The sequence below is a fragment of the Bos mutus genome, chromosome 18 (assembly GCF_027580195.1).
Source record: "Bos mutus isolate GX-2022 chromosome 18, NWIPB_WYAK_1.1, whole genome shotgun sequence".
Lineage (NCBI taxonomy): Eukaryota > Metazoa > Chordata > Mammalia > Artiodactyla > Bovidae > Bos > Bos mutus.
The window spans coordinates 16,794,732-16,812,115 of record NC_091634.1 but is presented as its reverse complement, the minus strand read 5'-3'; the positions used below and the strand labels follow the sequence as shown (position 1 = coordinate 16,812,115).

The 17,384-nt window shown below is 47.2% G+C and overlaps 2 protein-coding genes across 2 annotated transcripts in view; both read right to left on the bottom strand.

Annotated features, from left to right (window-relative positions):
* Positions 1-3,258: 3,258 nt before the first annotated feature.
* The window catches only part of LOC102274571 (protein FAM187B), a 30,217-nt gene continuing 16,091 nt past the window's right edge, over positions 3,259-17,384 (bottom strand). The window contains exon 2 of the mRNA XM_070386755.1: positions 3,259-3,646. Within this exon, the coding sequence (XP_070242856.1) occupies positions 3,259-3,646 (388 nt within the window). The remainder of the gene's footprint in view (positions 3,647-17,384) is intronic.
* LOC102274860 (protein FAM187B) lies at positions 14,082-14,798 on the bottom strand. The gene has a single exon (XM_005896121.1). It carries the CDS (start codon positions 14,796-14,798, stop codon positions 14,082-14,084), a length of 717 nt encoding a protein of 238 aa, XP_005896183.1.

The window sequence follows — 17,384 nt, the reverse complement described above, 5'->3', positions numbered from 1 at the left end:
CAAGATTTGTTTTTTTGTTGATGTTGTTTTTCTATACATTCTTAAAGAAAAACCCAAGCAAACTTTTTGCCTAATCCAATAGAGTACATCAACAAGGAGACAGAAGATACTATAAGAACAACCAGATGGAAATGTTAGGACTGAAAAATACAAAAACCAAAGTGAAAGGCTCACTTGATGGACTAAAGAGCAGAATGGAGATGACAGAGGAAGAAAGTGAACTTGAAGACAGATCAGTAGACATTCTTCAACCTAAACAGTAGAGAATACTGGAGGAAAAATAATCAAGTCTCAGGGACCTGTGAGACAACAATAGGTCTAAATTCATGTCTTTGGAGTCCCAGGAGAGAAAATGGGGAGCTGAAATACTGAAGGATATTTTCCTGGGAAGCAGAGTGGAGGGACAAATGAGGTGGGGTACGGGGTAAGCTGATAAAAGGTGCCCTAAGGAGCTGATGCCTTCGAACTGTGGAGCTGATGCCTTCGAACTCTGGAACTGATGCCTTTGAACTGTGGTGCTGGAAAAGACTCCTGAGAGTTCCTTGGACAACAAGGAGATCAAACCAGTCAATCTTAAGGGAAATCAACCCTGAATACTCATTGGAAGGACTGATGCTGAAGCTTAAACTCCAGATTTTGATTGTCTGATGCAAACAGCCAACTCAATAGAAAAGTCCTTGATACTGGGAAAGATTTAAGGCAGAAGGAGAAGAGGGCATCAGAGTATGAGGTGGCTGGATGGCATCTCCCATGCAGTGGACATGAACTTGGGCAAACTTTGGGAGATAATGAGGGACAAGGAGGCCTGGCGTACTGCAGGCCCTGGGGTCACAAAGAGTCAGACATGACTCGGTAACTGAACAGCAACCAAAGAACTGGCTGCAGCTGTGCCCCCTGGGGTCACTGGGGACCCTCTGAGAGAAGGAGTGGAATGTGCCTCTGAGTTGTACCATATAGGACTGGGGAAGCTGGATGTCTACCCTCCCATTCCCACCCTTCATGAGTAAGGATTGCTCCTGGGAGCACTGACAGCCAGGCTGCCAGCCTGCCCCATGCCTGGCCCAGCAGGCCTCTGAGCAAAGTTAGGAAGCCACTGCTGCATCCAGGAACCATCCATGAGACAGCCGATGCTAGGACTTTGTGGTGGGCTGGGGGATACGGCTGGGTGTGCTGTGCTAAGTTGCTTCAATCATGCCCAGCGTTTTTGTGGGCATGTAGACTGTAGCCTGCCAGGCTCCTCTGTCCATGGAATTCTCCAAGTAAGAATACTGGACTGGGTTGCATGGCTGGGTGTTATCAGTTGCCTATTGCTGCTTAAAAAATAGCAATACATTTCATAACTTAAACAGCACCATTTATGATCCCCTAGTTTCTGTGGGTCAGGAGTCCAGACATGGCTTGGCCGAGTCCTCTACCCAGTCAAGGTGTTGGTCAGGATGTGTTCTTATCTGGTGGCTCAACCGGAGAAGAATATACTTCCAAACTCATTCAAATTTTTGGCAGAAATCATTCCCTTGCAGCCGTGTGCTAGAGACTCTGGCTTTCAGAGGGCTTCACCCTCAAAGGGTGACACTTGGAGCTCCCAGAGGCTGCCCACAGCTCCCTGCCAGGTGGGCTTCCTCAACACAGCTGCCTGCTTCATCAAGCCAGAAAAGCCTCTCCTGCTCTACATGGCTGAGATAGTCTTCTGTGATATAACCTAATCAAAGGAGCAACACCCAACACCTTCATAATATTCTATTGGTTGGAAGCAAGTCACAATGAAGGGTGGGTAGTCACACAAAGGCATGGACACTGGGAGTTGGGACTCCCTGAGGTCACCTTAAGGTCTACCCACCACAGTAGGGCACTAACAGCCTTGTGTGGGTTGTATGAACTTCAGTTCAGTGCTGTGCAGATAGGCCTGGGCATCAGACCTATGCTTGCCTTTGGCTGTTTCACTTTCAGCCGCTATGCAGTGAGCTGCTGTGGACACAGGGCACTGTGGGTTTCCTAGGAGAAGATCTGGGGGGCATCCAGAAGTCTCCTTTCTCTCTCCCATTGCCAGCCCCTTCCCAAGTTCACTGTGTGACCTCAGGCAGCTTGCTTGAGAGCTCTGTGCTTTAGTGTTCTCAGCTACAAAAAAGAGGTTCACAGTGTGGCTCATAGTTGGCTGTGAGGACCATAACGTTTGTGAAGGATGTGAGTTCTGACCGTGCCAGGCGGTCCCCCAAAATAACAACAAAAATAATTATTTTTGTTGTTCTCTGCCTCTGCTTCCCAGTGGGCCCCCCTTTAGCTCTCCACAAACACTCTCCCTTCTGGAGGTATCTTTGACTCCCTGGGTACCATGTGAAGCCTTAGGTGTTTCACCAACAGTGTCTGGGGTGTGAGGGGTGAGCACTGCCCTCTTCTCGGAGACAGAAGTTCTGGAAGTTTCAGATCTGCCCTGTTGTGCTTTCACAATGGAATATCAGGGCCATGAATTTTACAAGGCATTAATATTTATTTCTGACTCTTGCACTCTGTTAAATAGTGTATAACCTTTCCGGGAACAGCCAGCCAGGCCTGGTGATTGCCACAGGTCAGCGGGGCCAGGCCTAGTGCCTTGTCCCAGCACAGAGGCCTGTCTCTCCTTTCTCGGGGTGTCTGAGGGCGCTCTCGCCATTGCAAGAATCAGGAGGTGGGGTGCTCATCTGCTAACTGGGCCACCACTCTGGTGGCCCCTCTAACCTAGGGAGCTATGATTGAGGCCTGGAGGCCCCAGTGCCACTGAGACGGTGGGGGAGGCGGGGTGCAAGGAACGGGCAAGGAAAGGCAGCAGTCCAGTGCGGATCAGGGGCTTCTGGGGTGACCCACTCCCATCCCCCACCCCCCATCCCTGCCCTCATCCTTGGGAGAGTGTGGTGAGTGAGGTGGCTACGATTTCCACACCCAGAGACTCACTGCCCACATGGCCTCATTCCAGCCCTTCCTTCCTTCCTGTGAGAAGCACAAGGCTTTAGCCAGGCCACCAGGGTTTGAACTGGTGTCCCCCCACCCCCACCCCACGGTGACCAGACAGGAAGTCTAGCCTCAGTTCCCTCACCTGTGGCATGAGGATTGTGAATGAGTCGACAGAGCAGGACTTGGACCGGGGAGAGGTCAGTCACCCTTAGCTGCGGCCCTGTGTCGGGTCCACACACATGCAGAGTGAGGTGTGGGTGAGCCCAGAGCAGCAGGACGCGTGGGGCAATGAAAGCACAGGAGACCAGGTCTCCTGGACCCAAAGGGCTGACTTTATTTCACCAGGAACATCTTGTTTCTCTTCCGGCTCTGGGAAAAGCGGAATTGTTTGAACAGGCACCCCAGCACAGTTAAGACCGTGCCCACGAGCATCATCACGTTCAGCCCCTTAAGGACAGAGTTGGCGTTTTCTTTCCGGGTCTTCTCTGCCTCTGGTTGTTGTTTGGACTTTTCTGGGACCAGAAACTTCAGTGGATCCACACTGACCTTGGAGTTGAATTGAGCCATGAGCTCTTGCTGCACGAAGCACCTGTAAATGGCCGACTGGAAGACCTGCAGCCAGCTGCCGCCATTGGAGGAGTCCATGATGGTGCTGATGCTCTTGCCGGAGAGCTGGTCCTTCCACGTCAAGGAGAGGTTGTTGGCTTCCCACAATACGGGCCTGCGAAGGAGGACAAACTCAGTTGCAAAACCCCAGAGAGGGGGAGGGCAGACCGATGTCCGAAAGGAGGTAGAGATGGCAGTGCCCTTCTCCCTGGGAACAGCAAACAGAGCATCCCCCTCCAAGGAGAGCTATGCAGCAAAGAACAAAGGGAAGGTGGGGGCAGGATGGCTGGGAGCTCTCAGAGCCCAGCCGCTTACTTCCCCAGGACCACTTAACCAAATGCCTCTGCCTCTGTTTCTTCATCTGAAACCTGAGAGTGTCATGATTGCAGTGACCTCAGAGGGTTATTTGGAAGAATTAGCAAGACACTAACTGTGTGTGCACCTCTTTACCTGCCTGACCCTATTTCCTCTGCTCTCCCTCACTCACTCTGCCCCAGCCACACCTCCTAGAGGTTCCTCTGATGGCTGGGCACAGTCCTGCCCCGGATCTTTGCACTCAGCTTGGAATGCTCTCCCTCAATGCACAGAACTCTCTCACCTCCTCTCAGCCTTGGCTGAATGGCACCTTCTCAGGAACGCTTTCTCTGCTCTCCTTATTTAAAACTTTCACCTCCCTTTATCGCCAACTAAAATACTGGGTTCTCAACATTGTAAAAGCGATTATACTCCAATAATAAAAAAAAAGACTATGTGTTTCATTCATATCATTGGTTTATTGCTGCATGAGAGCAGGTATCTTTTTTGGTTATGTTCTTCATTGCCTCTCTGGTGCCTAGAGTTTAGATGCTTGGTTTATAAATGCTCAGTGAAAAACGTGATCAGTGAACACATAAATTAGGGATATAACACACCCATCATGGCTGGGAAACAAAAGGGACAAGCAACAGACAGTAATGACAAGGTGAAAGATTATAAAAGCAATAGTAACACCTGTTAGTGTGTGGGACCCTGTCGTAAATGTCTTTACTGGCATTTGCTCCCTTAGGAATCACAATGACCCTGAGGCCAGGTCCTGCAAGACCTCTGTACTTCCCAAATTCATGTCCTAACCGGAAACTCAGAATGTGACCTTATTTGAAAATAGAGTTGTTGCCATTGTAATTAGTTCAGATGAGGTCAGATGGGAGTTGTGAAAGGGAAAGTCGCTCAGTCGTGTCCAACTCTGCGACTCCCTGGACAGTAGCCTGCCAGGTGCCTCTGTCCATGGAATTCTCCAGGCCCCACTGGAGTGGGTAGCCATTTCCTTCTCCAGGGGATCTTCCCCACCCAGATCTCCTGCATTGCAAGCAGATTCCCTGCCATGTGAGCCACCAGGGTGGGAGTCTGGTGGGCCTTAAATCCACCGATATAACCTGTATCCATGAAAGAAAAGAGAAGAGGCAGAGACATGAGACACAGGGGGAGAACGCCAGGTGATGACAGAGGCAGAGGCTGGAGGGATGCAGTCACAAGTCAAGGCAGGCCAAGAACTGTGGCCACCACCAGAAGCCAGAAAGAGGCGAGGAAGGAGCCTATCCAGCCTCTCAGAGGGTACGTGGCCCTGTTGACACCTTGATCTGTCTGCAGAACTAGAAGAGAATTCCCTGTTGGTTGAAGCCACCTGGTTGGTGGTGTTTTGTTACAGTGGTCGTAGCAAACGAATACAACCCATATTATACAGATGGGGAAACTGAGGCCCAGAGAGGCCACAGGCTAAAATCACACAGCAGTAAAGTGGCAGAGGCCGAGATAGTAACCTCAAGTGAAATGCCCTTCCCCTCAGCTCCCTGGAGACATAGCAATTCTTGAAGCCTCAGTGACCTCTCTTTTCAAGTTCCCTGTGGTGGGCACTCAGGTGCCCCTTACTTGGCAAATGACATGGAATAGGTGTGCGATTCTAGATGGAAGGAGGAGTCACATGCACATTCACATTTCTGAATTGTGGGCTTTTTTTTTTTGAGGAAGCAGGTGTTACTTTTATACTTTGAGGAGGAGGAAGAAAGGAGAAAGGGAGACAAAAACATATGAGAGCAAGAAAAAGAGAAAGAAAAAGCTGGCATAAAACTCAGCATTAAAAAAAACTAAGATCATGGCATCTGGTCCCATTGCTTCATGGCAAATAGAAGGGGAAAAATGGAAGCAGTGACAGATTTTATTTTCTTGAGCTCCAAATCACTGAGGGTGGTGACTGCAGCCATGAAATTGAAAGACACTTGCTCCTTGGAAGAAAAGCTATGACAAACCTAGACAGAATATTAAAAAGGAGACATGACTTTGCCAACAAAAGTCTGTATAGTCAAAGCTAGGGTTTTTCCAATAGTCATGTATGGGATGTGAGAGTTGGACCACAAATAAGGCTGCTGCCGCTGCTGCTAAGTCGCTTCAGTCGTGTCCGACTCTCTGAGACCCCATAGAGGGCAGCCCACCAGGCTCCCCCGTCCCTGGGATTCTCCAGGCAAGAACACTGGAGTGGGTTGCCATTTCCTTCTCCAATGTATGAAAGTGAAAAGTGAAAGTGAAGTCGCTCGGTTGTGTCTGACTCTTAGCGACCCCATGGACTGCAGCCCACCAGGCTCCTCCATCCATGGGATTTTCCAGGCAAGAGTACTGGAGGGGGGGTGCCATTGTCTTCTCCGCAAATAAGGCTGAGCACTGAAGAACTGATGCTTTTGAACTGTGGTTCTGGAGAAGACGCTTGAGAGTCCTTTGGACAGCAAGGAGATCAAACCAGTCAACCCTAAAGGAAATCAACTCTGAATAATTCTTCATTGGAAAGACTGATGCTGAAGCTGAAGCTCCGATCTTTGACCACCTGATTCAAAGAGCCAACTCACTGGAAAAGACTCTGATGCTGGGAAAGATTGAAGGCAGGAGGAGAAGGGGATGGCAGAGGATGAGGTGGTTGAATGGCACCACCGACTCAATGAACATGAGCTTGAGAAAGACAGATGGTGAAGGACAGGACACCTGGGGTGCTGCAGTCCATGGGGTCACAAAGAGCGGGACATAGTGACTGAACAATAACAACAACAGAAGTCACAGCTGGGATGACCAAGGGAAAGAAAACCAGATGGAGGCAATGAAGCCAGAGCCGGTAGTTGCAGAGCCCTCAAGAGGTTGCTCAGGCTCCCAACTTGCAAGGAAAGGGTTGCCACTGGCCAGTGGGGGAGAAGGGCAAAGGGGGTCCCCATGGCCAAGTATGTGTCATAAGGTCTGTGCTGCCGCCTCTCACCATGGATTCCCCCAGGCATTCCTCTGAGCTGAGGATTTCCCCAGGCATTCCTCATCTATGAATGAGCCTTCTTGGAGTTCACAGCTCCTTGGGTGAGGGAAGAAGGATGGCAGAGGATGTGGTTTAAGAAGAGTGTTTGCCTAGGGACCAGCCTAAAGGGTAAGTGCTGCCCTGTGAGTGGTTGCAGCTCTTATTGTTGGGGTAGTGACAGCCATTCCCCTCTCCAGGGTATCTTCCCCACCCAGAGACCAAACCCAGGTCTCCTGCATTGCATGCTGATATTTTACCATCTGAGCCACCAGGGAAGCAGGTGGGTGGGGGAAAACGTGAAGAAGGAAAGATTTTCCAGGGGCTCCAGGCAGGAACCCTTAAGAAGGAATGGCAACCCACTCCAGTATCCTTGCCTGGGAAATCCCATGAACAGAGGAGCCTGGTGGGCTACAGTCCATGGAGTTGCAAAGAGTCAAACACGACTTAGTGACTCAACCACTACCACCAGACAGGAAGACAGAACAAGAATGGGAGCTCCCAGGGACACAGGTCATGATAGGCATCCATCCTTTCATCCCAGGCTTGATGATCATTCCACATGAGTTTGAGGACTCAAGAGTCTCACAGCTTCCTGAGCTACCTACCTCACACTTCCATCACTTGCCTGAGCTTCTCCCATTCCAATCCTGACCACCCTGGTCCGTCTCCCCTCCTGGACTAGGGGCTTCCTAAGGACCAGATGTGCAGCTACCTGATGACCACCACGTCCACAGCACCACCCAGTGCAGGGCTGGGCCTAGGGTCAGCCGAGTGCTCCTGGGTACTAGCTGTCCTTGTTCTATCTGTGTGTGGCTCAGTGGACACCAAGAGGGATATCCAAAGAAGCCCAAGTAGAGAGACTGCGGTACTGATTAGCAACACAGAATCCCTCCCTCTCTGCACAGGTTAACCACAAAGGCTGCCAGATGGGGAGAGCCTGGCAAGGGGTCAAGGGCAGGGCTGGTACTCGATTCCATCACCTGTAGATAGATCCTAAGGGGCAGGTGAGCCACGCAGATCCCACTTTGTTTCTAAGCTGGAAGTTGTCAAAAATGACATATTTCGCATCTATGAGTGTACACGGGATATGGCAGGTCTCCACCTGCATCTCAGGCCTCAAGCGGCTGGACCACAACTTCTCATCTCCCAGATAGAGCCAGCAGGGCATTGGGTTTTCCAGGGACTCTTGGATGTAGCAGTACCCCAGGCGTTTGCGTTCACCTGGCTCCCCGCAGCGGTTACAGTCTTGCCAGGGCTCCCAGTGGGTGAAGACGAACTGCTTGCTACTCAGACTCAGGCTCTCATTCTGCAAGGGCTTTTGGTCCAGATCTTTGTGTGTAATATGTAGGGTGACGACATCTTGGAAGTCAATTTCATACCGCATCACTTTCTTGCCATCCTTGTCGTTGCAGTTATAAATGCCTGTATGGGAGGGTAGTGGATTTTTAATGAGAAGGTTGCCATTGAGCATTGTTACCATGTTGAGATTAGTAGTGGAATTGCTGGCCCAGGTGGTCTTGAGTGGTGTCAAGAATTGCCACTGTGCCCCAGGGGCATTGCAGTGCAGGATGATATCATTGTTTGAGAGCAGGGCCAGTTGACAATGCTTGTGATTAGGACAGCTGATAGGAAAGGGCGACTCGTGAACCGGGAGAGCAAAGCAGAGCAACAGCCACAGGGTGGTCAGCATGGTGGACTGCGACTGTGAAAGTGGGCTGGGCCCCACCCTGGACTTTGTGAGGTCATCCATGAACCTCAGGCCTCAGCCCTGATAGCAGGAAGAACTGTAGTCCACCTCCATGGGATGTGAGGTCACAATTCCCACATCTGTCCTGTGACAAGTTAGCAATCTTATTTCATTTCTCTCCCAAGCCTTCCACTCTGCTGGGGTAGAAGGACACAACTTGTCTATTCAGGATTTTCTCTATCACCTCTCTATTTTGGTGTTAAAGTGACACATGTGAGCGTTCAACACATTTTTCAGGGACCTCCCTGGTGGCTCAGACGGTAAAGAATTCGCCTGTAATGCAAGAGACCTGGGTTCAATCTCTGGGTTGGGAAGATCCCCTGGAGAAGGGAATGGCAACCCACTCCAGTATTCTAGCCTGGAAAATCTCATGGACAGAGGAGCCTGGCAGGCTACAGTCCATGGGGTTGCAAAGAGTCGGACACGACTGAGCAGCTAAGCACACAGGCATGCTACCATGTTCTGGGCACACTTGCGAGTACTGAGAACGGAGAGGTGACTAAATCCTCTCTGGTTCCCTTCTGACCTCCTACCCTTCCCCACCCAACTGCTCCGGCCATGCCGGCCTCCTGACTGTGCCCTGAATATATCAGGCAAGCAAAGAGCTCATGCCTTAGAATCTTTGTACATGCTGGTCCTCCCACAGAGGACCTGTGGGAGGTCTGCGAGACTCAACTCATTTTAAACAAATACATTTTTTTCTTGGTAGCCCCTTTCCCAGATTCTTTCCTAAACTCCTCAGCCAAAAATAAATAAATATTGAAAATCAAAATCACCAATAGAAACACAAAAATGTCAAAAGCATGGCACTAAATAGACCATGAAGAGGACCATGCTTGCTAACACAGTATGGGAGCTGAAACCAGAAGGCAGAGTGTCACCTTGTGTGGCCTTGGCTGGGAATGTGCATTGTTGGGTGACTCAATTTTCTTGCCACTCTGTGCATGTCTGCAAATGAATATGACTGTGGGTACCAACTTGGGGGTTACAAATAAATTCTAGTGAGTAGGTGAATTCACCAGTGTAGAATCCTTGAATGATGATGATCAGTCCAGTTCAGTTGCTCAGTCATGTCCGACTCTGTGCAACCCCATGGACAACAGCATGCCAGGCTTACCTGTCCATCACCAACTCCTGGAGATTGCTCAAACTCATGTCCATCGAGTCAGTGATACCCTCCAAATATCTTGTCCTCTGGTTGTCCCCTTCTCCTGACTTCAATCTTTCCCAGCACCAGGGTCTTTTCTAATGAGTCAGCTCTTCGCATCAGGTGGCTGAAGTATTGGAGCTTCAGCGTCAGCATCAGTCCTTCCAATGAATATTCAGGATTGATTTCCTTGCAGTCCAAGGGATTCTTGAGAGTATTCTCCAACACCACAGCTCAAAAGCATCAATTCTTTGGCGCTCAGCCTTCCTTACGGTCCAACTGTCACATCCATACCTGACTACTGGAAAAACCATATCTTTGACTAGAAGAATCTTTGTTGGCAAAGTAATGTCTCTGCTTTTTAATATGCTGTCTAGGTTGGTCATAGCTTTTCTTTCCAGGAGCAAGCATCTTTTAATTTCATGGCTGCAGTCACCATCTGCAGTGAGTTTGGAGCCCGTGAAAATAAAGCCTTTCACTGTTTCCATTGTTTTCCCATCTATTTGCCATGAAATGATTGAACTGGATGCCATGATCTTAGTTTTTTGAATGTTGAGTTTTAAGCCAGCTTTTTCACTCTACTCTTTCACTTTCATCAAGTGGCTTTTTAGTTCCTCTTTGCTTTCTGCCATAAGGGTGGTGTCATCTGCACATCTGAGGTTATTGATATTTCTCCCGGCAATCTTGATTCCAGCTTGTGCTTTATCCAGCCTAGCATTTCGCATGATGCACTCTGCATATAAGTTAAATAAACAGGGTGACAATATACAGCCTTGATGTACTCCTTTCCCAGTTTGGAACCAGTCCATTGTTCCATGTCTGGTTCTATCTGTTTCTTCTTGATCTGCATATAGGTTTCTCAGGAGGCAGCTAAAGTGGTCTGGTATCTCATTTCTTTAAGAATTTTCCACAGTTTGTTGTGGTCCACACAGCAAAGGCTTTAGTGTAGTCAATGAAGCAGAAGTAGATGTTTTGCTGGAATTCTCTTGCTTTTTATTTGAGCCAATGGATTTTGGCAATTTGATCTCTGGTTCCTCTGCCTTTTCTAAATCCAGCTTGTACATCTGGCAGTTCTCAGTTCACATACTGTTGAAACCTGGTTTGGAGAATTTTGAACATTACTTTGCTAGCGTGTGAGATGAATGCAATTGTGTGGTAGTTTGAACATTCTTTGGCATTGCCCTTCTTTGGGATTGGAATGAAAACTGGCCTTTTCCAGCCCTGTGACCACTGCCAAGTTTTCCATATTTGCTGGCATACTGAGTGCAGCACTTTCACAGCATCATCTTTTAGGATTTGAAATAGCTTAACTAGAATTCCATCACCTCCACTAGTTTTGTTCATAATGATGCTTCCTAAGGCCCACTTGACTTTGCATTCCAGGATGTCTGGCTCTAGGTGAGTGATCACACCATCATGGTTATCTGGGCCATTAAGTTCTCTTTAGTATAGTTCTTCTGTGTATTCTTGCCACCTCTTCTTAATATCTTCTGCTTCTGTTAGGTCCATACCATTTCTGTCCTTTATTGGACCCATCTTTGCATGAAATGTTCCCTTGGTGTCTCTAATTTTCTTGAAGAGACCTCTAGTCTTTCCCATCCTACTGTTTTCCTCTATTTCTTTGCATTGTTCCTTTAGGAAGCCTTTCTTATCTCTCCTTGCTGTTCTTTGGAAGTCTGCATCCAGATGGATATGTCTTTCCCTTTCTCCTTTGTCTTTTGCTTCTTTTCTTTTCTCGTCTATTTGTAAGGCCTCCTCAGACAACCATTTTGCCTTTTTGAGTTTCTTTTTCTTGGGGATGGTTTGGATCACTGTCTCCTGTACAATGTGACAAACTTCCGTCCACAGTTCTTTAGGCACTCTGTCTATCAGATCTAATCCCTTGAATCTATTTGTTACTTCCACTGTATAATCATAAGGGACTTGATTTAGGTCATATCTTAATGGCCTAGTGATTTTCCCTACTTTCTTCAATTTAAGTCTGAATTTTGCAATAAGGAGTTCATGATCTGAGCCACAGTCAGCTCCCAGTCTTGGTTTTTCTGACTGTATACAGGTTCTCTATCTTTGATTGAAAAGAATATAATCAATCTGATTTCAGTATTGACCATCTGCTGATGTCCATGTGTAGAGTTGTCTCTTGTGTTATTGGAAGAGGGTGTTTGCTATGACCAGTGCATTCTCTTGGCAAAACTCTGTTAGCCTTTGCCCTGCTTCATTTTGTACTCCAAGGCCAAACTTGCCTGTCACTCCAGGTATCTCTTGACTTCCTACTTTTGCATTCCAGTCCTTATGATGAAAAGGACATCTTTTTTGGGTACTAGTTCTAGGAGGTCTTGTAGGTCTTTATAGAACCATTCAACTTCAGCTTCTTTGGCATTAGTGGTTGGGGCATAGACTTGGATTACTGTAATATTGAATGGTTTGCCTTGGAAACAGAGATAATTCTGTCATTTTTGAGATTGCATCCAAGTACTGCATTTTGGACTCTTTCGTTGGCTATGAGGGTTACTCCATTTCTTCTAAGGAATTCTTGCTCACAGTAGTAGATATAATGGTCATCTGAATTAAATTCACCCATTCCAGTCCATTTTAGTTCACTGATTTCTAAAATATCAGTGTTCACTCTTGCCATCTCCTGTTTGACCACTTCTAATTTACCTTGGTTCATGGACTTAACATTCCAGGTTCCTATGCAATATTGTTTTTACAGCATCAGATTTTACTTTTCACCACTAGACACATCCACAACTAGGCATTGTTCCTGCTTTGGCTCAGCCCCTTCATTCCTTCTGGAGCTATTTCTCCACGCTTTTCCATTAGTATATTGGGCACCTACTGACCTGGAGAGCTCATCTTTTAGTGTCATATCTTTTTGCCTTATCATAGTGTTCGTGGGTCCTCAAGGCAACAATGCTGAAGTGGTTTGCCATTCCCTTCTCCAATGGACCACATTTTGTCAGAACTCTCCACCATGACCCATCCGTCTTGGGTGGCCCTATGTGGCATGGCTCATAGTTTCATTGAGTTAGACAAACAAAACCTCATCATAGCAGGACGGAGGGAAAGGAGCAGTGATCCCCACGAGAGACTGAGCCAGACCTGCCATTGAGTGAGTGTTTCTTGCTGAGGCACGGGTCAGCAGTGACCTGCTGTGGGGACAGGGGCTCTGGCTGCAGCAGACATGGGAGCTGTGGCATGCTGGCATAAATCCTTTTGAAGAAGGTAGCTATTACTGCCATCACCCCTACCATAGTCTGGCCAGAGAAAGGAACACAGTCCCACCCATCAGCAGAAAATTGGATTAAATATTTACTGAGCATGGTCCTGCCCACCAGAGCAACACCCAGTTTTACCTACAGCCAGTCCCTCCCATCCCATGGGGTCGAAAAGAGTTAGACAGGACTGAGCGACTTTCACTCAGGAAGCTTTCACAAGCCTCTTATCCTCATCCATCAGAGGGCAGACAGAATGAAAACCACAATCACAGAAAACTAACCGAACAATGCTGTATATAAATACCAAATATATTTTTATATACAACAAGCAATTAGAAAATGAAATTTAAAAGATGCAACTTGCATGAACAAATCAAATACAAGGAACAGATATAATAAAATATATGTAAAACCCCTACATTAATAACTACTCATTATTGGGAGAAATAAAAGAAAGCCAAGAAATGAAAGTGTTTACAATGTTCATGGATTGGAAGATTAAATATTGTAATATATTGATTCTATCTTTAGATTCAATTATGTGCCAATTAAAAAAAAAACAAGACTTCTTTCAGATGGAAACTACAAGCTGGTTTCAATTTTTTTTTATAAAAAGTAAAGAATAACCAAGACAATCTTGAAGAACAAAGCTGAAAAATCTATACTACCAATATCTTGGCTTATTGTAAAGGTATAATAATTAAGTTACTGTAGCATCGGTGTGAGGATGGATAGATAAATTGTATCAGTCAGAGTCTAGTGAGGAGATAGAAATCACAGTAAAGTCTATGTTGGCATGAGCATGGGCCAGAATGTCTTGGTTTCTAGGCTTTGTATTTGGTCTACCTATGAATAACAGGTGCCTATGAGGGCAGGGATTAGGTCTTTGTTGGTCACCACTGTGTCCCCAACATCACCTGCCTAGGATGTGGCTCAGAAGCCACAGTTGGGGATTCTTGCTGAATGAACATCTGAACAGCCAGTGAAGAGATTCTTTCCCGCACAGATTGACCTTGAAGGCTTATGGGCTGGAAGACAGACCCTGCTTTTCTATTAGAATGTAACCCCTGGCCCAGGTGAACACAGGAAACAAGGCCTGGGTTGAGGCTCAAAGGCAGGGCTAATGCCCGGGTCCAGTCACCTGTAGATGGAGGCCAAGGGGCAGGTGAGCTGCATGTTGCTGGTTGACTGGCCCAGCTTGGAAATGTCAAAGGTGAAGAATGGCTGGATGATCTCCTTGCTATGGTTGCAAGGTACAAGGCAGGCTTCCACCTGCATCTCAGGCTGCAAGCGGCTGGACCACAGCTTCTCATCTCCCAGATAGAGCCAGCAGGGCACTGGGTTTTCCAGGGACTCTTGGATGTAGCAGTACCCCAGGCGTTTGCGTTCACCTGGCACCCCACAGCGGTTACAGTCCTGCCAGGGCTCCCAGTGGGTGAAGATGATCTCCTTTCTACCCAGACTCAGGCTCTGATTCTGCAGAGGGTTTTGGCCTAGTCCTTTGTGGGTAATATGTAGCATGGTGACATCTTGGAAGTCTATCTCATATTCTACCACAAGGGCTGTGTTGTTGTCCTCACAGCGATAGAGGCCTGTCTGGGAGGGCTGAGGTTTGTTCAGTTGGAGGCTGCCCCCAGGCAGTTTCTTTATGTTAGGCAGTGAGGAGACCAAAAAGGGAGCTTCCCCCTGAAAGGAAGAAAAGTACCAGTATGCCTGGAGATGGTCACATTGCAGGACAACATCATTGCCTGAGAGCAGGGCCTGCTGGCAGAGACTCTTATAGGCACAGGTGACTAATATCTGGGCACACGAAGCAGGGAGGAAAAGGCTAAGCATCCACAAGATAGTCAGCATGGCTACCTACATACAGACTACAGAAGGAAGCTGGGAACCGCGGGGGCATTGTGAAGTCACCCACAGAACACAGGCGTCATCCCTGGATAGTGGAATGGACCCTGAGCCACTGCACTTCCAGGACTACAATTTAGTTCACGTCATCAAATAATACCTTAGAGTCAAAAACTCAAATGGCCGCAAGAGCTGGGCAGGGAACATGAGTGAACCTATGTCAGAACAAGTGAACTAAAAAGTCAAATTATTTATCCTTCACCTACTCACTCAATATACAATGATGGAATGGGTCAAAATGCATAATTGAGAAGTCACTGCTTTCCTATTTTGTAAATTGGGAGGGTTCCTTAATTAGCACCAAATCAGTTCCTTGAGGGGCTTCCCTGACAGCTAAGCAGTAAAGAATCTGCCTGAAATGCAGGAGACGTGGGTTTGATCCCTGGGTGGGGAAGATCTCCTGAAGGAGGACATGGCAACCCACTCCAGTATTGTTGCCTGAAGAATCCCATGGACAGAGGAGCCTGGTGGGCTACAGTCCAAGGGGTTGCAAAGAGCTGGACATGACTGAAGTGACTGAGCATGCACCCACAGCTCCTTGAGGGTGGGGAACTTCCCAAATCTTTGTTCACTGTGGCTTATGTCTTCACTGTCCAGGAGTCATCCCCTTTTCCATTATCCTCCTCGGGTACATCTCAAGTGGCGCTGGGAGACTTACCCTCCTTGGCACATGAGTTTCTCAGCCTATTTCCTGTGTCCCAAAGTGTGGGACCTAAGAATTCTTATAAGCCTCCAGTCAACTCCATGTGTTCTGTTCAAGATGTTCCTCATCTCTCTCTCACTGCATGTACCTTAGACTCTATCAGGCATCCAGCGGAAGCCAGATTCTAACCCATTTTGCCTATCTCAGACTATCTTACATGTTTCCTGGGAGTACCTTAATTTATTTACAGATATTAACAATGGTTGAAAGTGAAAAGTGAAAGCGAAAGTTACTCAGTTGTGTCCGACTCTTTGCGACCCCATGGACTATACAGTCCGTGGAATTTTCCAGGCCAGAATACTGGAGTGGGTAGTCTTTCCCTTCTCCAGGGGATCTTCCTAACCTAGGGATTGAACCCAGGTCTCCCACATTGCAGGTGGATTCTTTACCAGCTGAGCCACCAGAGAAGCCCTAGAATACTGGAGCCTATCCCTTCTCCAGGGGATCTTCCTGACCCAGGAATTGAACCAGGGTCTCCTGCATTGCAGGCAGATTCTTTACCAACTGAGCTATGAGGGAAGCCCAACACAACAATGGTTAATAATGATTTAATTGGTACTAATCCTTGATTTTATCTTTGCCAAAAGCCAGGTTCTAATTGGACTTTGCCTCTCAAAGGTCTTCCCAATATGGGGCGAACTTTGGTCAACATTCACTCCTAGTGTCCTGCATTTCAACTGCTTCCTCTAAAGCTGCATGTTATCAATAAGTATGTTATCTGCTTCCCAAAGTATCTCTCCATCCTTCTGGTTTCAAATAAGCTTTCTTGTTCCCTTTGCTTAGTATCTAAGCCAATGACATGTGTTTTTATTTTTTATTACATCAGCACCCCACTCTTGATTCTAATTTCTGTTATCATTCCAGATCGGCTATTTGCTATTATAATAAACTTCACCGAAATCTCAATGACTTACAATCACACAAGTTTACTTCTCATTCGTGCTCTGTGTCCCTTGTGAGTTGACATTATAATCATTCAGGCACACAAGATTATTGAGCAACAGCCATTGCAAACATTTCTAGTTTTATGCCAGAGGAGGAAGAAAGATTGCTCTGTACTATTTCATATTCATAATTAAATGCTCTAGCCTTCAGTGACACATGTCATTCGCTCACAGACCATTGGCCAGAAATGATTACCTGGCACTAGCATTTCCCAACACAGGAAACGAAATTCTGCTATGTCCAGGAAACATTTAGTAAATGGTCATCAGCAATATCTACTACAAGGAGTGTACTTTTATGTGCTATGCTGTGCTAAGCTGCTTCAGTCGTGTCTGACTCTTTGTGACCCTAGGGACTGTAGCCTGCCAGGCTCTTCTGTCCATGGGATTCTCCAGGCAAGAATACTGGAGTGGATCGCCAATCATAAAGTTAATATTGTTGTTGTTGTTCAGTCATGAAGTCGTGTCCAGCTCTTTGTGACCCCATAAATTGCAGCATACCAGGCATCCCTGTTCTTCACTATCTCCTGGAGTTTGTTCAAACTCATGTCCATTGAGTTGGTGATGCTATCCAACCATCTCATCTTCTGTCATCCCCATCTCCTCCTGCCCTCAATCTTTCCCAGCATCAAGGTCTTTTCCAATGAGTCGGCTCTTTGCATCAGGTGGCCAAACTATTGGAGCTTCAGCATCAGTCCTTCCAATGAATATTCAGGGTTGATTTCTTTATGATTAACTGGTTTGATCTCCTTGCAGTCTAAGGGACACTCAAGAGTCTTCTCCAACACCACAGTTCAACAGCATCAATTATTTGGCACTCAGCTTTCTTTGTACTCCAACTCTCACATCCATACATGACTACTGGAAAAACCCTAGCTTTGACTA